At 33.5% G+C, this 23,066-nt stretch overlaps 2 protein-coding genes across 9 annotated transcripts in view; one reads left to right on the top strand and one right to left on the bottom strand.

Annotated features, from left to right (window-relative positions):
• Positions 1 to 5,540, top strand: part of REPS1 (RALBP1 associated Eps domain containing 1) — an 84,832-nt gene extending 79,292 nt beyond the window's left edge. For all 7 annotated transcript variants that reach the window (XM_051997849.1, XM_051997851.1, XM_051997850.1 and 4 more), the window contains 4 exons: positions 800 to 895; positions 2,032 to 2,180; positions 2,695 to 2,800; positions 4,177 to 5,540. In XM_051997849.1, coding sequence (XP_051853809.1) covers positions 800 to 895; positions 2,032 to 2,180; positions 2,695 to 2,800; positions 4,177 to 4,245 — 420 coding nt within the window. In that variant the 3' untranslated portion in view covers positions 4,246 to 5,540. The remainder of the gene's footprint in view (positions 1 to 799; positions 896 to 2,031; positions 2,181 to 2,694; positions 2,801 to 4,176) is intronic.
• Positions 5,541 to 5,747: 207 nt separating this feature from the next.
• Positions 5,748 to 23,066, bottom strand: part of ECT2L (epithelial cell transforming 2 like) — a 98,828-nt gene continuing 81,509 nt past the window's right edge. For both annotated transcript variants that reach the window (XM_051997855.1, XM_051997853.1), the window contains 9 exons: positions 18,845 to 18,928; positions 15,675 to 15,889; positions 14,522 to 14,669; positions 13,171 to 13,244; positions 12,910 to 13,066; positions 11,626 to 11,691; positions 10,492 to 10,580; positions 8,604 to 8,776; positions 5,748 to 7,109 (listed from right to left, as the gene is read on the bottom strand). In XM_051997855.1, coding sequence (XP_051853815.1) covers positions 6,979 to 7,109; positions 8,604 to 8,776; positions 10,492 to 10,580; positions 11,626 to 11,691; positions 12,910 to 13,066; positions 13,171 to 13,244; positions 14,522 to 14,669; positions 15,675 to 15,889; positions 18,845 to 18,928 — 1,137 coding nt within the window. In that variant the 3' untranslated portion in view covers positions 5,748 to 6,978. The remainder of the gene's footprint in view (positions 7,110 to 8,603; positions 8,777 to 10,491; positions 10,581 to 11,625; positions 11,692 to 12,909; positions 13,067 to 13,170; positions 13,245 to 14,521; positions 14,670 to 15,674; positions 15,890 to 18,844; positions 18,929 to 23,066) is intronic.

The raw sequence follows: 23,066 nt of genomic DNA, 5'->3' as shown, positions 1-23,066 counted from the left end.
CCAGAGAAAGAACTGATTATATCTCAATACAGATTGAAGCCATGTAACTGGGAAAATAAAATTTAAAAAAATGCATTTTAAAAAAATACTTTATTAATAGATTTATTTATATCATATACATGTTAAAATATAAGATCCAAGCCTGGAATAACCAAGGGAAAACAATTTCACTTTTGTACTTCTTGCTTTGTATTTATTAGCTCGTATTTCATATTTTTCAAGTACTCTTCATGTTAGAATACTATTAAGCCAAAGGATACAGAGTGATTCTGTATAGTTTCCAAATCATATGCTTTTTTAAAAAAAATTTATTCTGAATTCTGATTTATGCTATCTTTTAAAATATATCTAAAAATCCTAGGCATAAGACCCTGGCATACTTCACTTGAAGAATAAAAGCCTTTTGTTTATGTTATATAATGCATTTCTGTTTCGTATGTACTCAAGTTTGTATTCTTAGATTTTATGAAAATGAGATGATTGAGTCTGGAGTTTATTGCTACATTTAAATAATTATGCTTCAGGCTATGAGGAAAATAACAGAATCACCATGGGCAGATTAAATTAGATAATTGTTCTGTATCTCTTTTCTATAGCAGATAGAAAGTGTGTTAATAAATCTTGAACTAGTACATCCTTGATCTTAGCTGAAATGTTCCACTAAAGTTTAGAGGCCACTAGCCATCACAAAAATGCTATAGAATCTTTAAAAACAATTTGTAGTTAATGGCCACATACACAGAATCATCAAGTTTATTTTACTTAACTAAATGCTTAATTTTGCATTATGTTTTTGTAGGTTGAAAAATCTTCTGATCCTTCAGGTTCTCTTAGAGTTGCCAAAACAGATGGAAGAATTGAGGAAAAGACAGCTGCTAGTGCTCCTGCCAATGTGGTATCCAAAGAATCTTTTAACATTGTTTTTATGCAGTAGTTAGAAAACTATATATATGAACTTCAAGGGAAGTTCAATCCATTCTCTTGCCTTTAGATGATACTACATACTCTGGTCTTTTTATTTAAAAGGAGAGAAAAGTCAGTGAATCCATAGTTGAGAACCAAAGTTACTAAAAAATAATGGGTTATTTGTTTTTCATTAAAAATAGAAAGCTTTAAAGGAGGGATGATTTTAGAGAGGCAAAGAATGAGTTTGCCTGAGTGACATCTAGGTAGAGAGTTCTAGCTGTGGTAATTAGTCTGGTTGGCTTTGAGCTCATGGGAGAGAGTGGAACTGAAAAGAAGAGATACATCTGACAGTTACCTGCACGAAGATAATTGAACCCAGGAGAGCTGGTGAGATAATGGGATAGAATCATAGAAAGACTAGCCTTTAATATGTATTCTTCAAGTTTGTCAAGCTTTGGGTCAATAAATTCCCTTAGCTTAAACATCTCTGGATAGTATAACTAATAATATAAAGCCACACCCAGTTACCCATTGTTAATGTTTCTATACAGAAGAATCCGAATCATTCCTTAAAGGTTTTTATAAAGAAATTGGAAAGAATGAAAATGCTTTATTAAATTCTTTTTGAAGTCTTCATTAAAGACTATTACAGTCAAGGTAAACTAATTACAGATAGGTCTTAACAACTGCCATCTTCATTCTTTTCCCCATTTATCATAATTTGTTTTCTCTATACCAAATCTTTATTTTTAGAATATACAGAAAAAGAGAAACTGATAATGTATTGGTCTATATTTCTGGACCATTTCTATCATCTAGATTATTTAGGAAGTAACATATAAACTTGCATTTCTGTTGATATATATATTTCTGATGGAAGGAAGAGGAAATGTTTTGAAGATAACATATCTGTAGAACTTAAATTGAATATCTTCTTCCAGAACTTAGTAGCTATTGATGCCAGATTATTAACTGTCTATAAAAGCCTTTGAATGATCTCCTTTATCAAATTAATTTTATTTTAATAGTTTTACTATTTATATAATTTTATTAATGCCTTACATGGCAGGGAATTGTGTATTAGGCACTGCGAAATAGGTATTTATTGTTTTGTATTGCTTGTAGGGCAAAAGCACAACACCTCTTGCTCCACCTCCTAAGCCTATTCGTAGAAGATTAAAATCAGAGGATGAACTAAGACCAGAAGTTGATGAACATTCACAAAAGACAGGTGTTTTAGCTGCTGTTCTATCTTCACAACCTTCTATACCTAGGTAACCAAAGCTAAAATTTTAATTTATCTGACATTATATTTTCTTATTCAGATTGAACAGTATTGTGGTTGTAGCAGTTTGAGAAAAGTAAAAATGCACTTGTTCTTTGGGCAGCTTTTCCCGTTTATTGGGATTATAAATTTCTTTAAACTTTCTGTTCCTTTGTACCATTTCTCTGCTTTCCTTTTCTTCCCTTTCCAAAGTGATTGATTTGGAAAAGTGAGGGAAACCATTATAGTTCCTTTTTTCTGCCTGTTTTAAGTAAATCACTAATCAGAATTATTAAGCTTTTTTAAATGACAGTATTTAAACATTAGTTCTAAAATTCTTTCTATGTAGTTTTTATGTTCTAGAATATGGATAGGTATGACTTGAATTGCTAGAAAATAGCACAGAATTTCTTCTTAAAATCTGTGTGTGAAAGGAATAGGATAGAGTTACTAGGAATGAAGAGAATTCAAAGTTAAGAAATGGACTATATATATATATTTTTTTTTCACTTTTATCTTCTCAGATCAGTTGGGAAGGATAAGAAAGCTATTCAGGCATCAATTAGACGGAATAAGGAAACCAATACAGTTTTGGCCAGATTGAATAGTGAATTGCAGCAACAATTAAAGGTAATGACATTTTCTAGGCTTGTAACTATGAGTCCAAAAAATGTAGCACAGTGGTATTTTACTTCTTTGGGGGAGACTTTGTATTTTTAAAATACTTTTATAAGATTTGGAATTTTTCACAGCACTTAGAACAACTATTAATCAACTTTTATATGGCAAATACTATATGCTAGGGCTTGGGGATATAAAGTAAAAGCAAAGTCCGTTTTATTAAGGAGCTTATATTTTACTATGGAGATACCCCATATACAAATATAATTATAAGATCATTCGAGAAGGGAGGGAGTCCTAACAAATAAGGAAACAGAAAAATTTCCCATAGGTGGTGGTGGCAATTAAGTTAAACTTTGAAAAAGCTAGAGAATCTTGGCACCAGAGGTGAAAGAGGACAAAAATTTCAGATTAAATTTCAGACTTCTGGAACAGCCTCTGTCAAAAGAATGGAGACAGGAAGTGGAATACTTAGGGAGCCAAGTACATATACTTTAGTCAAACTATTTACTTTTATCATAAGACTGAAAAAAGGAATATTGTCCTATTGGGACCCAAAAGATGTGTATAAATTAATATTTGTTTTTTTAGATCCCTGTGATGTTAATTGGCATAGGAAACTCCCTTGCAGAAACTCCCCATTCCAGTCTACATCTCAGCATTGGAGAGTTGCCTGGAACATGAAATCATTTGTCTAGTTGTGTCAAAGAGAATAATGGAACTTAATTTTCCTAACTCCAAAGCTCACCTCATATCCACTATACCCTGCCTTCCAGTATTTTAATAGTATACTAAAAGACAAACCGCTATTGTAATCTATGAGTAGTTCTTCAGACAAAAATTTGATGTAGATTTATGTGATTTAAAATGTGAGAAAAAGCAAGCCAGACATACCATCTGTGTAATGTACAGAGGAAAGTAGCAAAATTTGGTGACCTTCTGATAGGACTAGTTAGTATAAAGAACCAACAGTGATCCCAATATGGGAAAGAATAAAATTCCAATTTTTATATAAAAATATGACACTTTTAAGAAAGTGAAATATAGCCAGGTTTGGTTAGTTGAAAAGGAAACTAAATTGACAAGATTTCTGCTTTGAAAGTTCTTATACATGATTTCATTAATATTAGTTTTTAATTGAACAATTCTCTCCCTTTTATTTTTATTGTGGATGTGTACCCTGCTTTAAGGTAATGAATTTTTATATGCAAAAAAAAAAAGTTACATAAACCCTAATTTTAATTAAATATACACAGGGAACTCTTTTTTAAAAATTCTTTACTTATGATCACTTAAAGCAGATTATATCTTGGAGTTATAAAGAAATCCGTTAATTGAAATACTTCTGTATATGTCACTTTTACACCTTCTAATCTTTTTTTTAGGATGTTCTTGAAGAGAGAATTTCCCTGGAAGTTCAACTGGAACAGCTTCGGCCATTCTCTCACCTTTAAGCCAATTGCCGTTAACTGTGAACATATTCATTTTTAATGGGGTATCGGGCTCTCTCTAAGCCAGTTTGAAGACCATTTAGCTCACTGCTCTCTATTCAATGTTAAATTTTGTGGTTGTTTGTTTTGTCCTGTATGTTCACCATTGTATTTAAGTTTTTTTTTTTAATTTCAATAATAAAGAGGGCCAAGATGACCTTTTTCTGGAAAGAATGTTGTATTTGTTGCTACTCCCAATTCTTGCTGACCCCCAACATAAGGAGTATATGATATTGGTCTATTGTATTATGTTTAAGTGGCCAAAACTTTAAACTGGAATTTATGTACATAATGGGCTTCTCAGCTGCATGTCAAGCACTGTCCACAGAAATGTCTTTGTAGAAAAGAGAAAACAGTAAAGTGTAATGACTCGTAGAGTTGTTACTCTTTGAGTTCCATTCTTTCCATATTCACTGTCTGAAAGTAGGTCATTAAAACAAACTTCCTTCATAGTCTTTAAATTGTCAGTACTGTAGTAGGCAAAGCATTCTCTGCCTACCTACTAGGTACAGGAAAAGCAGCCTGTCTCTTTGCAATAAACCAAATCATCCAGGGTGCCACAGAGTCTTTGCAGGCTGCCTTGCCATATCAACCAAGTTGTCATATTTCCTTCTTTGTTAATAACCTTAAGAAGTATAGTTAAAAGTCATCTGTCATGTTTTCCACACTTTTGATTTATCAGAATTCATGCAAACAACTATGATGAAACCTAATGGTCCTTTCTTTTCTCAAGTCTCTTCTGCAGAGAAAAAGGGGGAAGGGGAAATTTTATCCCTAAGAGAGATTAAATTTTCTCCACAACCATCATTTCTATCTGCATGTTCCACACACTTTTATCTTTTAATAATTTATGTCCACCAGTCTTTACTGTAACAGATTGTCATATATTGTGTGTCAATACCTCTATGGATTTTAATTCCAACAAAAATTACTTAGGATTTCTGGGTTATTGTCTGTCATTTTGTCACTAGCCTTATTCTTTGGGCATATAGACAGGCTTTACACCATTAACAGAGTACCCTGAGTGTATCCTACTATTCAGGTTGATGTACTGTATTAGGATTTGTTGTATAATGTATGATACATACCTTTTGATCTCATGTAAATTTGCTTTAATTGCTGACTAACAGCAGATAATCTATTTAATGGCTTATTCTGGCTGTGGGATCATAGATGTTAAACTGCATGGATGTATCTCAGCAGAATCAGAACTAGCAATTGTGTGATTTTTACACCAATAAAACAGCACAATATTTTCATTTTTGTTCCTTTCTTAACTAGGATTTAAAACCTTTGTAAATGATGGTTTTCTGCATCATGAAGTGATATATTATTTCTGCCATTTAGGAGAAAACCAGGTGTCCAGTCTTCTTTATGACTTCAGCGCACACACACACAACACATACTCACTCTTGCTCACTCATATATACATTATTACTATCTTAGGAAGCAAAAAGGTCATGAAAGTAGCTTTTAAAAATGTTATATTTAATCAGTGTTCAGTTAGTGAAGCTTCTACATTTTATTGCTTCAGTTTCTAAATAGCTATCCCAGAAGAACCTTTAAAATTTCTTAGTGTACTTCAGTCAGAATATTACAAAGATCTACTTAGTTTAGTGGTAACCTGTTTTAAAGATTATTAGTTTAATTTTCTTTTATCCAAATTAAATGTTAACAGTTACATTTGGCTAAATTTCATATTTAGGAATTTTAAAAATTTTCTGTTGAAAGAAAATAAGGCAGAAAGAAGATATTTCAGGCCGAACTATGTAATGAAAATAAAATGTCTGAAATATAAGTGATTTTTGGAAATCCACCTATTCTCTCCCAACCCAAATCTTTGATTTCTTCTTTCTAGGGAACTCCCAGTGAGGATATATCTTTTACCAAAACAAGACACAAAGAGGTTAAATGATCTCCTCCAGGTGGGCTTTCTGTCTCAAAAGGCTATTTGTGTAGCCCCTTTGCATTTTAGTCTTTCTGAATCCCAGCCTTTTTAAGCTAACGCATTATATACCAAATTCTTATGATATTTTCAATATCATAAGATAATAAATAATATTTTTAAAAATTCCAAGTTCTTCAAGAAATAAATTTTTCCATTACCTAGACTTCTAAATATTCTTAATCGATTATCTTGAGGAAAATTTAAGATGGGATGTGCCTGACAAATATGAAGATCTGAAGGACTGATCATCTTTAAAAATCATACCATTAAAGCTAGAAGAGACTTTAGAGATAACCTAGTCCAGTGTCTTGAATTTTATAGGTCCTGACAAGTAGCAAGTGGAAAAGCTTAATCTAAGGTCTTTTGAATTCACTTTTTTTCCCTACATTATGTGTATATGTGTGTATTCTTGCGTGGTTCATATACAATATTTCCTCCTGATTTTGTTATTCATTAGAGCACAGAATCCAAATTTAATGTCTTTTGAATCAATTTGTTTAAATCATTGCACATTAACAGTGAGTATTAAAATCAGTTACCAAAGGGAGGGATCCAAACTCTTGGGCTTAATTACTCCTGTTAATAAGTGGTTGAGTATAGATTACAATATTATATCATTTGGAGTTTGAAAGGTGCCATCCTAGTTAATCTTCCATCCAATGAGAAAGTGCCTTTAATATTAGCTATTAGACATTTAACCTGGAACCTTAGAACAACTAATGAGTTCCCTTGTTTTTTTCCTTTAAAGTCTAATCATACTTCTCAATACTGCTTCTGATTGCACTCTGCAACACTGACAACCATACCAGTTTATCCTCATTTTCTGTTGAACAAATCCACTGATATTTTGGGCCATGTAGAACAAATGCATTCTTGATAACTGTGAAACAACAGAAAAGTTTACTGTATTAATTGATTTCTGCCAGTAGAACTCCAAAGATTATAGGGCTAACATGTAAAGATATTTATAAATAATTATAGAATTTAGCTTGATTAATAATTATTAGCATTTTTAAAAACATTTAATCTGATTTCAAATAGATTATAACATATTTTCTCACAGATTTAGAAAAAATGTAGACATGCTTCAGGATCCAAACAATACAATCAAGAAAAAAATTTTATTTAAAGTATAGGTTAATTTACAAACAATCCTTTTTTCAGAGAATTGTGTCTACATCAGATTTGTGAATAAAAGGTTAATTTCCTAGTGAATACATAGATGGCAAATACTATAAATGCCTGATAAACTGCCAATAAGATCTCATAAATGGAAAGTTTGTGGTCATATTCTCTGTTAACTTTATCACCACCACCAGGTGATTATCCATCATATACACTTTTTTAGATCTGTTACCACCATCACCCTCTTTTGTCAGATGAATCCTATTGGTCAAAATGCCTCTTAATAGTGCCTGGAATCCTCCATAAGTCTCCAGGCTGAAGTCTGACTAAAGCAAACTGGGTCTACTATTTTCCTTAATCTGGATGTTAGATCTTTATTAATGTGAGTGATGATGGTATTTCTTAGGCAGCTAATAACCTTGTTGGCTCACTATTTTTATCAACTAAAATTCTCAAGTTTTTCAATTGAGTCAAGTCATTATATGAAAACAAACGGCTTTAGAGATAGAATTCACTTAGAAGTCATAATCAAACCCCTTCATTTTGACCGAAGAAACAAGTCCAGAAATATTGGGCTTTTTCAAGATTTGGTAGTAAGCAGCACGATGAGGATTCAAAATTTCTTCCTGTTTAAACATGGCCTTTTCTAATTAAGCATTATTTATTTGTTTGTTTGTTTATCCATTTATTTATTTAATCAGTCAGTCTTTGAGCTCAGATATTCTGGCCGGATCTCATTTGTCACAATTTTGGGTCACTTGTAATTAGACCTTGATTATATATGCCTCTTTGAAACAGTTCTTTATTCTATAATCCCTCTTGGAAAGCTCCCTCTTTGGTCATAGAGGTTTCTTTAAATTGCCACCCTCATTTTTCTTCCTCATTTGGATTCTGTCGTCATTGGATTATCAGAATTTAGTTTCTTGGAACTCTTCATTCCTCTTGAGCCATATTAATCTGAATTTTAGGGCAAAGGAATAGTATACTTTTTCTTTTTCTCATTTTTTTTTCAGTCTGCTTTTTCAGATACCAGCTAACTCTGAGTATACCCAACATTTCTCTTCCTTTACCATTTGTCCTGAAGATAATTTAGAATTCATTTAGTATATAGCTACTTGAATTCTAATTCTTTGAGAACTGTTGTTTTCAAGGTGGTATATGAAAATTTTATTACTACTGTGCTACTTTACGAATTCTACAATTCTGCAGCATCCTAAATCTACCCAATTCGAGAAAAGTATGGACATACATTTGGAGTCTGGGATGTCTTCTATTAGCATCTGGTGAAGGGCTTCCAGTGCTAGAAACTGATAAGTTGTCTCAGTAGTCCTTTCAAATGGGGTGTGCACTATAGTCCGACGAGAAACAAGAAGTGCATCATTGAAGAGGAAAAGACTGAGGTCATAGATGTGTTCATAGAGCCTGTGTAGAAATGGGAGAAAATAAGAGCATGTATTTAGTTTGATTCTTTTCTTGCTGGATCCTTTTTTTTTTTTTTAATTAGCTAGTATATCTTTTTTTTTTAACTGCACACCATTTGAATGTTTTTGTTTTCTGATTATTAGTTATCTGAGTAATATTCTCTTGTATCTGTCAGAAAACAATATGGAGTTACCAGGAAGGTCTTTGTAAACTAGTTTGAACTGCTGAATTAACATTTTTCCATCAAGAAAGGCAACACAGTAGGATTTTTTTGCCTTTTTTTTTTTTTTTTTTTTTTTTGGTTGAGGCAATTGGGATTAAGTGACTTGCCTAGGATCACACACTAGGAAGTGTTAAGTATCATATTTGAACTCGGGTCCTCCTGAATTCAGGGGTGGTGTTCTATTCACTGCCACCTAGCTGCTCCATTATCCCCCATTTTAAAAAAAAATTGTGTAAGTGCCTTGGATTTTTAAATTTTTATAAAAGTTTGTTAAATCAGAAGACCTGGCTTTCAGTCGTGGCTCCATTACTCAGTGGTTGTAAGAACTTGAACCAGTCACAATTTCTCTGAAGTTCAGCTTTCTTAAGTGGGGTCAGTACTTAAGTCACCCATCTCACTAGGTTGTGTACAATTAAATGAAGTACTTTATAAATTACAGTTAATGCTAGAAAATCATGATCCCAATTGTCAATGAATATAAAATTGAAATTGTTTAGATGAAAATGCTTGAAAACAAGCAGCGATAAGAACATCAATTGAAAAAATAATTTGTAAAGGCCTAGAAGGTTGGTAGGACTGAGGAGAAATTTTTGTCAGATTGTGTCATTGCTATTTTCAAAATAAGGAAACTAGAACACAGATGTCAAATGTCTTCTGTGAAGTAATACAGTCAATCATTTAATAGTCTATATGGTACTTTTTGTTGTGTTTTGTTAATGTTTCTCATAAGAGCTACCTAGAGTCCTCCCCTAGGGATACAAGCATACACACAAAAAGACCATTGCTAGGTCTATATCTCAAAGATCCAAAAATTTGTACAAAAATATGTACAAAAAATTTGTACAAAAAAGCATCTGTGCTTGATAGCTAAGAATTAGAAATCCAAGGAGTACCCATTAACTGGGGAGAGTGGTTAAATAAACTATGATATATGTAAGGGAATGTTATTGTGCCATAAGAAATGACAAGCAGGATGATTTCAGAAAGACTCATATGAACTGATTTATATATGATGTATAGTAAAGTGACTAGAAACAGGAGAATGGTATATTCAGTAACAGCAACATTGTTCTATGAACTCTAAATGATTTAGCTATTCTCAACAATACAGTGATCAAGACACAGTCCCAAACTAATGATGAAGCATACTGTTGGTCTCCAAGAAAGAACATTCTTTAAATTAAATTATATTAAATGAATTAATATTAAATACAGACTGAAGCATGCCATTTTTTACTTTTTCTTTTAACTCAAGTCTTATACAAAATGACTAATATGGAAATGTTTTAAATAATTGCACGTGTACAACCTATATCTGATTACTTCCCATCTCAGGGAAGGTTGAGGAAAGAGAAGGAGAAAAAATTTGGATCTCAAAATTTTAAATAAAAATGTTTTTTAAAAAATGAAGAGACTAAAAACACCGAAGAATTCCCACTGAATTATATCAGGGCTGTGCCTGTGTTTTGTTATGTTCTTTTTTTTTTTTTACCTTAATGAGAGGCTGATTTCCTTATTGATGTAATGAAGCTGGGCCACATTTTGTACCCTAATTAGGAATCTGTTGCCTTCTGAGAGAATCTGAATTTAAATGCAAAATTCAAATCAGAGCAGACATCTAAGCATTTTTATAAAATATCTACTGTATAGCAAGCACTATGGTTAGAGTTGAGATGATAGATAAAAATATCAGCAGCTTTTTAATATGAAATTTTTTTATTGTAGTCCCATTCTATAAACCACTTAACTTCTCAATTATACAACTGCTAGTTTGTTGCGTAGTTCAACTTTGAAACCAAATTATTTAAACATACCTTAGATTGATCCTAGAGATATACAATTTAAAATGTATTTGGGGAAGTTAATTTCTATTTCAAATTTACTGAATAGCTTTTGGAAGGGGAAGTGAAAAGACAGAGAGAAGCAGGATGCCATCTGACAGAGAGTCAGAAGTTGCATCTAATGTATAAATAGCTGGGTGATCCTGGATGAACATTCAATTTCTTAGTGTTCTCTAGGCAACTGTGTAAGATTATAAATTGAAGGAAAGTGCTGACCTGAACTAGGAAAAAGAATTCCTCATCTGGGAGTTTCTTATTATCAATGACATCACAGATCCAGTATCTATATCCCTTTAAAAGCAGACTGGATCAGAAGGAGAAAAAAAGCAGTTTGAGGAGAATTTTTGAGGAAAATTTATAGAATGTAGTTATTTAGGTTAAGGAATAAAACCCCTAACATATACAACAGAGAGAGAATCTTGCTGAAGTGGCAATGCCAAAAATTGTTCTGATCAATTTGGGTTTTAAAAATGAGACATTTCCCTCCCTTTCTCTGTAATTCCTTTTCCTTGCCCAACCAGATGTAAAAACTTTCCCCCATTCCATCCAAATGACAAAATTCAATTAAAATCATTAAAAGTCCAGCCCATTAATATTTTCAGATTATTTACTGTGCAAAGAATCCTCTACTGGAGAGGAGGGAAATGTGGAGGGGCATCCCCAAGCAAAAACCTGGGCTCTGATAAGGATTTTTGCCAGAAGAATTACTTCTGGGCAGCAAGTCTATAAGCTACTAGAAGCATAAGTAGCCATGGACACAAGAGTAAATGCACTGGAGTACTTACGGGGCATCCACAGACACGTCTTTCTATGTCTGACAACTGATTTTTTCTGTTGACATTTTGCTTCAACTAGAAAACAAAGTTTCATTTTAAACAATGGAATAAATTATAAACTTTGGTATTTGTGAGGGAAAGAAGATTCAAGATGCTTTTTACAGTATCTAGGACAATACTTGAAAAATCTCAACCAGAATAAAGCAGTTTCCTAAGCATATCTTAGCACCTGTACACATTGAAGAGAGTCTTTTATGCCTTATACAAATGCAGCACTCAAATCATTATAAATGATTATTGTTAACTCCTCAAGGGCAGAAACTTATTTTTCTTCTTTGTATTCCTATAGCCTATTAGAATGCATTACATAACTGGTAATTAAATGTTTATTGAACTAATGAATAAGTGAATAATACCCAAGAGCTACTAGAAGATTCAGAATTAGTAAACTTCAATGAATCAGGCAGAAAGATAAGGTAATATATTTGAATAAGTTTCAGTAATATCCCCCAAAGAAGGAAGAGGATTTTGTAACTCCCATCTAAACAGAAAATTAAACTTCTATTTGCCATTCTAAAAGCTTACTGGTTAATCAAGATTCTATTGAAATTCAATTTAACACATTAGTTCCTAACTGATTTGGGGGCAGAAGGGAAAAGGGGGATTTCCCCCCCATATTAGTTGTGAAACAATCAGTACAAAAGGGAAAAATCACAAAGAAAAAAAAAAGTGAAAATAGTATGCTTCTATCTACATTCAGACTCCATAGTTATTTTTCTAGATGTGGATAGCATTTTTTATCATAAGTCTTTTGGAATTGTCTTAGAATATTGTTTTGCTGAGAAGAGCTAAGTCTGTCAAAATTGATCATTGTACAATGTTGCTATTACTATGTACAGTGTTCTCCTGGTTCTGCTCACTTTACTTATCATCAGTTCATATAAAGCCAGGTTTTTTCTAACATATGCCTGCTTATCATTTCTTATGGCACAATAGTATTCCCTTACATTCATATACCACAATTTGTTCAGCCATTCCCCAATTGATGGGCATTGGAGCAAGGATCAGATTTTGAATTACATAATTTGAATTATTTTGCCACAGCATTGTTAGCTTTTGAGATCCAAAATCAATTAACAGGTATTATTAAAGAGAACTTTTTTGAAAACGTTGTCATTTAAATAAAAAGTTGCATGGGAAGTCAAATCTTGGTCAAAATATCTTTAAAGTTAATTCCAACAAGATCTAGCTGCCATAATCACATAAAATACAGGATCACATGCATCAGCCAACCTGATTTATGTAATCCATGTATCTTTTCATTTGCTTGATTGCAATAGTCAGATCTGCGCGGTCAACATGCTCTGAAGGTGTGTGAAGCCTCAGACCATACAGAATGTTAATGTATTCCTCAAATCTTCTAGATGGGTACAAGAGCAGCTCCTGCAGTCTACAGATAACATAGGACAAATCTAAACAACTTGGAAAACCCAATGGACTCACTCACTCTTTCTTGCTATTGCTGTAGTAATTTAGCTCCACCTCTGAACTCACGTCAGCATTCTTGTAACAATGGTCTTGTCCTGCCTCTTCAAAAATGCCCGGAATGATGGAATCATTTCTCTACACTGAAAAGTGAGAATTACACAACTTAATGTTTTTTATTACAACTTTGCTACATAATGCTACAACCTCTTTTCCATGTGTATATAATATTTCTATCCAAATCTAATGAGGAATAGCTAGATGGCGCAGTGCACAGAGCATTGGTCCTTTTGTCAGGAGGCTCTAACTAGTTGTGTGACCCTGGGCAAGTCACTTAACCCCAGTTGCCTCACCCAAAAAAGAAAAGAAAAGAAAAAAGAGCACCAAAACTAATGAAAACCAGTATATACTGGAAGTCTACTATATACACCACAGGGCCAAGTCCATCTAAAAAACAATATATAAAGAAAGCTTCCTATAACATAGACACTTCCAAATTATATAAGCATTTATTCTTTCTGAATCACAGTCTTCTCTGAAAAATGGGATGAGTAGTTATGAGGAAAGCAGCTTTAAGTGTAAATATAATATTGAGTTGCTATTTTAATAAATGTTAGAATTATCCTCCAATATTATCATAAGTGGGTTCAACTGCATTTTTCATATAAAATTTTCACCAAGTAACTGATCAAGTTGGATTCTAGTGCAGGCTTCATCATTAATTAACAGATTGCTTAACTTCCTCTAGTCTCAGTGCCTCACTTTCAAAATATCAATGAAATTTGCTTTATTTGTCTCAAAGTTTCATTGTGAAGGTCAAATAAGATGACAAATGTGAAAATGCTTTGCCAAATAGGAAATATTGTTAGAACATAAAACAGTTTGACAATAAGTGTCCATGGTCAGCCTCAGATTGAAATTATGATCAATAATAAATCAAGATCCCAATCTAATTAGTCAAAAGTTAACAAATTAGTTCCCAAAATGAAAGTACTAGAAAACACAATGAGATCCTTGAGAAAAGCCCAAGGCTTTTGCCCTTTGATTAATTTTTTTTCACCCACCTTAAACTGCTAAGTTTTTAATTTGACCCATAATCAAGTTTCCATGGGTGCTGTTTTGCCTAAATACCCAGATATAGATAGATGTGCATAGGTACATAGATAGTATGTATAATATGCATATATGGGATATAGAGATACCAATGCAAGTTTTTACTTTGGAAGGAAAGAAGGGAATTCTTTTGTATTAGTGATCTTTAATTCAAAGAATCAAAGTTGATTTCTCTTTTTAACTTAGAAGAACCCTTGTGAACTCTGTAACAACTTGATTACAATAATAATCATATTCACATGGTTTGCAAAGCATTTTACATATATTATCTCATTTGGTGATAAGGCAATTTCTTGGTCTTTGGTACCTTTTCAATTGTTTTCAAAACGATGGGGTAATTGTTGAAGAAGTTGGTATATGTTTTCAACTGAAGCCCAAACTTTGTGAATATTTCTCCAAAGCATTGTGCTGGACCCCATTCTTGGAGTCTCTTTGTCAGTTCTCCTAGAAAATGTCTGTAATGTGAGACATACATAATAGGTGAACTATAATCAAGAAATATAAATCTCTGTCCACTGGTTAAAACATTGACAGTTTATCCTTTTAGTCCACATGTTAGTAAGACTTATGGCTAATTTTTTTTTCTTGGTTTTGACTCTGACTTCCAGAAGTGTTGCAAAAAAGAAGAGAGGGGCAGTCCCTGACCTCGGGAGGAGGAAGATTCTCCTACAATTCTAAAGGCCCTTCTTTCTACTGTCACTCAGAACTCATTCTACAGGTTTGCATTTAGAAGTCCTCAGCACCACCCCTTACCAAGAATTCCATCCTTTCATTTTCAAATATTTAGGGATATTAAATTAAGCATCCACAGAGAAAGAATTTCCTAAATTTCTTTTGTAGATCCCACAAGAAGCAGCTCAAGAAGATCAATTTCTTTTATTCTGTCTTCAATGAAAATGATTGCATTTATCCCTCCCACCTTGTGACTTTCTCCATAATGGTTTCAATATATCTCCGGTCAGCATAAGAAATTAAAGGGGAACTTTTGAGGGAATTTTGCAGAAACTGAAGACAACATATGAAGGTCAGCAGATGATACAATGTTTGGAAACTCAAAAAATGCATAAAATATATGTATAATGTCATATAATATCAACCCAATTTTTAAAAATAAGGTACTGTAAACAATCCATAAAAGAAAAATAAAAAATTCAGATATCTCTTATATGGAGGGCCAAAAGTTTTTAGACAGGTTTTCCAGATTGTGGGTGTTACACTCCTCAGCCCAGTAATGTGGAGGGATAATTGTATTCTCCTTTCTGGAATAACAAGGTGCTCAATGACAATTATTGTTTGTGAGCCTTATCAAATTTGCCTTTGTTCCTTTCTCATTTGAGGTTCTTAAATCATAAATCAGTCATGATCTCCCCTTTTCTCCCAACTACTGGACTATGTTTTGGGAAATGAAGCATGGGTTCTTTTCCACTGCAATATTTTGGTAGTATGTATCTAACACATACCTGTTGAGATCTAAGATACACAGTATATCAGTGAAGATGATCTGGATATCAGTAGAACTTAAGATGGCTCTGTTTGATGCCAGGGCTGCTTTCAGTGGAATGACATAGACATCCCTCACAATTTCCAGCATCTGAACATAATTTCTCTCACTTTTCAAGAGTTCTCCAGCAATTCTAGTTCTCTTTTCTGCCAAGTCCATCTGGAGCTTCCTTTCCTGTGGAAAAGCATACAAACAGATAGAAAGTTAGAAGAAAACACATCCTTAAGAGTTTACTATTTCAGAATGAATAAAGGGATAGGTAAGCAGAGGAATTAACCTATTTAGCAATTAGCTTTTTGTTTTGGGAAGTGTTTTTTAAGTCCAAGATGTGAAATATTAAGTTGAATATTGATAATACCAACCACATATTTTTATAATAGCTTTTTGTTTTTCAAAATACATGTAAAGACAGTTTTCAGCATTCACCTTTACAAAACCTTGTGTTCCAAATTTTTCTCCCTTCCTTCCCACTTTCCCCCTCCCCTAGATAGCAAGTAATCTAAGAGGTTAAATATGTGCAATTCTTCTAAACATATTTCCAAATTGATCATGCTGCAGAAGAAAAATCAGGTCAAAAAGGGAAAAAATAAGAAAGAAAAAAACAAGAAAACAAAAAACAAAGGTGAAAAAACTATGCTGTGATCTGCATTTAATCTCCATATTCCTCTTTCTGGATGCAGATGGCTCTTTCCAACTCAAGTCTAATTACATGTTCTTAAGTGCAATTTCTGTCACTGCTTCTCTCCAATAACCTAATATCCAACTGTTCTTCTTAGGATCACAGAACTGGAAGAGACTGGAGAGGTCATCCAGAGCACAGCTGTGGCTGCAAAAAAACCTCTTCATGTAGGTGAACCAGATTAAAATGTAACTGAGAAATGTTTAACAAAATAATTTAAAATACAATACAGCATAGGTAATGTTAAATTTCTAGTTTTCTAAGTCAGTGTGCAGCCTACAGGGATCCATTTCTATTTGAATTTGGCATCATTGATCTACAGATTTTCCTATTAACAGAGGAGGAAACAGGCCCAGGGAAGGGAAATGAGCTGCTTCCTCCATACTAGTAGTGGCAGAAGCAGACTTTGAGCCCAGAAACTCTCTCCATTTCTATCATTCTCCATACTGCCTTCTTATCAAATAAACTTAAAAAATCCAGAAATATTATTTATAATAAGGTCTCTCTGTATGGTCCTCATAATATAGTTCTTTTCTGAGAAGAGATAAGGGCCCTCTTTTCTACAGTCTCTCTGTGATCAGCAACCATAGATTAAATGGTCATTTTTCTACAAATAAATCCTAGATTCATATATTCAGGCCCCATGTCTCACCCTTAGCATCAATGCTCTATCACCTATTAACTATTTCTCACATAGGCATCTCAAACTCTTAACATGTCTAAAACTGAATTCATCATGCCTCCCCCCAATCCACTCTTCTTCCAAATTTTCCTTTTTCTGAAGAAGGAAACACCATTTTTCTCATCTCCCAGGTTTGTAATCTCAGCATTACCCTCCACTTTTCATCCAGTTTCTTCCCACATGTCCAATTAATGGCCAAACTTTGCTGTTTTTAACTTATATTTCCCATGTCCAACCACATCTACCATCATAGGTCAAGCTTTCAACACAGTTATCTCGATTACTGTTAACAGCCTTCTAACTGATCTTCTTGTCCCAAGTTGGTCTCCATATGGCCACTTAAATACCAATGTTACTTTCCCCCTAAGAGTTCAAATGGCATAAAATGTTGTTAGAATAACAAAACAAAACAAAACAAAAAATCAGCATGACTTTTATGGATGAAAATTAAAATATGAAAAGTAAATGTATCAGAAAAATAAGAAATCTTACCATTAATTAATTAATAGGCATTTATTAAGTTCTAGGAAATGCACTGGATGCTGACTATACAAGAACAAAAGCAAAAGTCAACCAGTCATAAAAACATTAAAAGCACATACTATGTTCCAGGCACTGTCTAAGCCACAATCTATTGTGGGGATACAATATGCAAATAAATATGTAGAAACAGCCTATATAGAGAATGGCAAAAAGCTATAAACATAGACCCCTACCTTCAAGGAACTTACAGTTTAACTGGGGAAAATTATATTTAATCTATCTTAAGAGACACATTCTACCTAGTCATTTTAAATAAACATGTTTGAAACATATTATTCAAATAGTTAACATAATAATCTAATTTTGGGAGAGTTAGGAAAGATTGTTGTTCTCCATTTGGCAATGTTTAGAAGTGTATTTTTTATATGTTTCTTATGTTCTTGAACCATTCCAAAATTCTGGCATTGGTTACAGATTTATACATTTGATTTTTCAAATTCCAAACCACTTAATGTTGTTTTAAGACCTCTCTGCCAGGGACTTTTGTTTTGTTAGGAGGAGATGCTATAGTATTTACCCTTGCCTTATAAATTCAATACTATTTATTAGTTACTGGTAGTAGATTTTATTGTATAGAGACTATTGCAGACCACTAGATAGCATTAGTGCAGTGTCTAGATCAATTCATTACCAGCATTATTTAAAAATACAAAATTCTATCTTCTAAGGTAGAAAGTCCAATGTAGGTAAGTTAAAATAAGATAAAATGTACCTATGTACATTTTAAAACAATAATTGAAATAATGATGATGATTAAAAATAATTTTATTTATATGAAGTTTTAAGGCTTACCATATATTAACACATTCAAGTTGTAATGATTTCCATGCATTTCTAGGTCAGAGATTAATCTCTGACTTAGAACAAGATATTTGTTAATGGACAATTAGAAACAAGACCCATTTATTACTGAAATGCCAGTAATTTATATATGAAAACAATGTTGAAAAAGAAAATAAGAACAGGCCTTGGCCATGTTCTTATTGAATAAACTAGAATTTCTTTCTGACCTAATTTTTTTTCATAATTCAGATTTTGTAGAGCTAATATAACCATCATTTCAAAGAAGGGGGAAAATGTTAGCATCTCTAATTTGGTGAAGTCGGTTTATTTTGTTTATTTTTAGAAAAGTAAATTTTCATGCAAAAAAAAATCAACTTCAGAAGAGAGAATAAAAAAGTGACAGTGATCATAGTGGAAAATGTAAAATGCTTAAGTGACTTACCAAATTAATGAGCTCCTCGAGTTTTAAATCATTTTCACTGATATCAGTCTTTCTTTCCTGAGAATGATCTTTTATATTTCTTTCCTAGAAATTGAATGAACACTTTATTGTACAGGTACAGGAACAATCATGCTTCTTTTTCCCCACCACCATATGCTGGGCACATGACAAATAATTTTCAGCAGAGGAAAGTACAGATTTATTGGTCGATTTATTAATTATTATTTTTTGTCCTTCATTCTCGAAGAGGACCATGACATCAGGGAGAGGATGCTATGACATGCAGGTGAATTGGATGTAAGAGAGGAGGGGCTATGCAAAGTCACCTGCCTCACTTTCCCTTCCAGAAACATCTGGATCTAGTGGCCAGATATATATCAGGACAACTGGAGATGGCCCTGGATGCAGTGGGAGACCTTGGCCTTTTTAAGGTAAGGTCATTAACAGATCTGTTTGATGGAGGCTGTACCCATTCAGTGATTAATAAAAATTTAGGTAAATACAACTTACACAAAATAAGTATGAGTTCTTCAGGAAAATCACTTGGTTCCCTGTTTCATTAAATGATTTTTATGTATTTTAAAACTAACATCCAACTTTTACTATCTTAAGCTTGAGAAAATTTAAACTTCTATGGAATTATATTCTTGCCTTCAGCAAAAACCAACAGACTCACACTGCTAGCCAGCCAGATCACTAACCTGAGAAGATTCTTTGATGATAGCCTTTAACCTCAAATCTGACTGGTCCCTATTTACCAGCTGAGGGCAAATTTGTTACCTTATTTTTAAGACTCAGGAAAGGAAATTCTTAGGAAACTTGATAAACTTTTATTGGCTTATAAAAATAATGGCTATATCCATTGCAATTACCAGTGTCCCTCCTGTCTCTTCATAGAATTATGTGAAGTTTTTTTTTTTTTTTAATTTATTTTTGTTGTTTTTGGAGGGTGGGTGGAACTGCACCTGGTGGAATTGCACCTGAGATCTTTGCTCCAAAAAAAGTCCCTCATTTCTTAGAACAGGCTAACCTATCTGAACCAAGCATTTCTCAGCCATTCTCAGCTGAGCCACACAGTTTAAAATTGTGGTCTAAGTATTCAATTATTTCATTTTCCTTCTCTGCTAGGTGCTGCCCCATAAGATTGTTTCTCCTATATTATAATATGGTCAGGACAGAATAATATGTAATAATGATGTCACAAAAATTTGGTCTGGATTGGACAAAAATGTTCCCATACACCTACCATCTCAACAGAATGTCTTCCTTAATCAGTCTTCCACAACAATGAACATGGATTCAGTGGCTCATGGCACAGAGCAATTTCTACTAATGTGAGTAAGTAAAACATATGCCAAAATGTAGCCTCATGGGATTGGAGATTTAGAACTTGAATGGATCTCAGAGGCTGTATGGGCCTATTTCCTTATTATACATATAATTTTTTATATACATATATGAACATATACATGTATATTATATATATATATATGTATATGTACAAACACACATATAATTATATATACATGTAATATTATACATATAACCTGAAATCCAGATTAAGTAACTTGTCCAGGATCATACAGGTAGGAACTGGAAGATCTCTGGGAAGCAAAGCCCAATCTTCTGATTCTATATTCTTTTTTCTTTCCAGTTTAAGGGCTTAAAGCTACTATATCAAAAATGAGCTCCCCTGGTCTGGGCAAAGGGTTATAATAATCACATGCCTACCGATATAGCTATGTGACTCTGATACATTTAGAAACTCTGAAAAGAACAATATGATGGTCTCTAGTATGTCATCCTATTGTATAGGTTGACCTAAATTTTTCTATATAAACTTTCTATATATAGAGATTGAACTTTATTTTCAATATTATACCTAAGTAAACAAAGGACCCAATGAACAAACAATAAAACAAATGATTAAATACACTATAGCATGAATTAACATGTCTAACGCCTTGTTTCATTGGTGCTGGCCAGAAGTTTATCTTTCTATCTATTATCTATCTGGTGTATCTATTTTTGGTTCTGTGAAGTTAGTCTGAGATTGAGAATGGTTCTGGGAAATCTGAAATTGATAAACTTGTCCATTTACACTAGACATTTATATTGAAACAGTCTGGGAATTGTGTTAAATTTTGAATGCTAACTTCAATATGGCACAAGATTTTTGCTATTACTGAACACAGTAGAAATAGCAGTGGCAATGAAATGAGCACATTTAGAAGAAAAGCAGGAAAGGTTTACATGACTTTGGCTTGGCCCCCTCCAGTCCCATTTGGCTTTTGTGGGTTTTTTGTAAATAAACTTTCAAACCTAGATGGGAATGATAAGGGAGGAGGCATCTTCCAGCCATCCAGGCCCGTCCCACAGTTTTTGGTGACATGTGTATGATTGTTGTTAGTAACAAAGGGACAGGAATACTTTTGCTCCATGGTATGTGACAGGGAGAGTTCTCTGATGAGTGGTTCAGTTGCTATGGAAACTGTCCTTATTTAGGTGCAATGTGTGGTGTACACAGGGCCAGTCTCCAGGGGTAACTGTCGGGATGAAATCCACTGTTGGGACAATTATACCTTGGTTAGGCAGATGAATCCTTTCCATTTCACCCCTCTAGTTTTAGACATTCCCAGAAAAGTCTTTTTAAAACGCTTATCTCAGCAGGATATATATGTTCCCGCTGCTGTAAGAACAATAGTTTTTACGGAGTGGTGGCAGGCCTAAATGCATTTTTTTAATTGACTTGACAAATGCTTCTAATTTTCTTCTGTACTCCCTTAATTAAAGTCCAAGGACTATCAGAGGAGAATCAGCAGCTTGTTGCCAAAGTTTCTCTTCTCGGTCAGCAGGCCATGGGGCCACCCTGTTTTATCCAAATGGCTGCTAAGATCCCTTGATTCACTGACCTAAAATCATGGGCAAAGAAATGAAAACCTAAGATATGTTTAACTAATTTGGTAAAAGGTCAAAAGAAATCCTTAGCATTAAGTATAATGCTTGGCTGCCTCAGGCATATTCAGGTAGCAGAAAACCAGGAAATCCTGCTTCTAACAATACACCCTTTTTTGAGCTCAAAAACCTATGTTTTAAAGCATCAGTGGGTGATATAAATCTCCTTGCAGTGTTCAAAAATGTAGACCAATTGCTGCCTGAAAAGACATTGGTGTTTGACTTCAGAAGACTAATTGTAACCCATTCCTCTGTCCTTTGTGTTAGATGAAAAGAATGAGGGCCAAAGTATGGACATGTTTTGCTTAACTGTATTTCTTTGATACAAGGAAGAGTTTTATTAAGGGAAGCACAGGGAATGACATTTATATTAAGAATAAATAGCCAACACAAATTTTAAAAGATGATATCATCACTTCCTTTGAGATCTGAAGGAGAAATAGCTAATAATAGTACTAATAGCTAACATTTGTAAAGCATTTATTATGTTCTAGGAATTATGGTAAGCATTTTATAATTATTATTTCATTGATCCTCACCAACAACCCTGTGAGGTTGGTACTATTTATAATATAGGATAAGGAAATTGAGGCAAACAGAGATTAAGTGGCTTGCCTAGAGTGATACAGCTAGGAAATTAAATTGTATTTGAATTCAGCCCTTCTCATTCCAGGCCTGGAGCTCTATCCACTATGCCACCTTATTGCTAATGTCAACATGGAAGGAGGCTTTCAGTGGAGTGCCCCAGAGATTTATGCTAAAACTTGTCCTTTAGAACAGGGATTAGACTTGTTCTCTTTGATCCTAGGAAAACTAGGAATAATGGCAGCACTGAGTAGAGGTAACAATTATGATAGTGGCTGAGTGGATAGAGGGCCAGGTCTAAAGTCTGGAAGACTCCTCTTCCTAAGTTCAAATCTGGTCTTACTCACCAGCTGTGTGACCCTGGGCAAGTCACTTAACCCTATTTCCTTCAGTTCTTCATCTATAAAATTATCCAGAGAAGGAAATGGCAAACCACTCCAGTATCTTTATCAAGAAAATCCCAAATGAATTCATGAAGAGCCATACACACCCAAAACAACTGAACAACAAAGTAATAATGATCTTGAACAAAACAAGCAAAAATACAGGGAAAATCAAGGAAACTACATTTTACTAAAAGGTACCATAAATAATCAAGTAATATAAAAATTTTTACAGCAAGTTTCTCTAATAGATGCCTCATTTTTCAAATAAATGATGAACTGAATCAAATTACAAAAAC

This window comes from Antechinus flavipes, chromosome 4 (genome assembly GCF_016432865.1).
Source record: "Antechinus flavipes isolate AdamAnt ecotype Samford, QLD, Australia chromosome 4, AdamAnt_v2, whole genome shotgun sequence".
Lineage (NCBI taxonomy): Eukaryota > Metazoa > Chordata > Mammalia > Dasyuromorphia > Dasyuridae > Antechinus > Antechinus flavipes.
The sequence above is the reverse complement of the archived record's forward strand: the minus strand, read 5'-3'. Positions and strand labels throughout refer to the sequence as shown.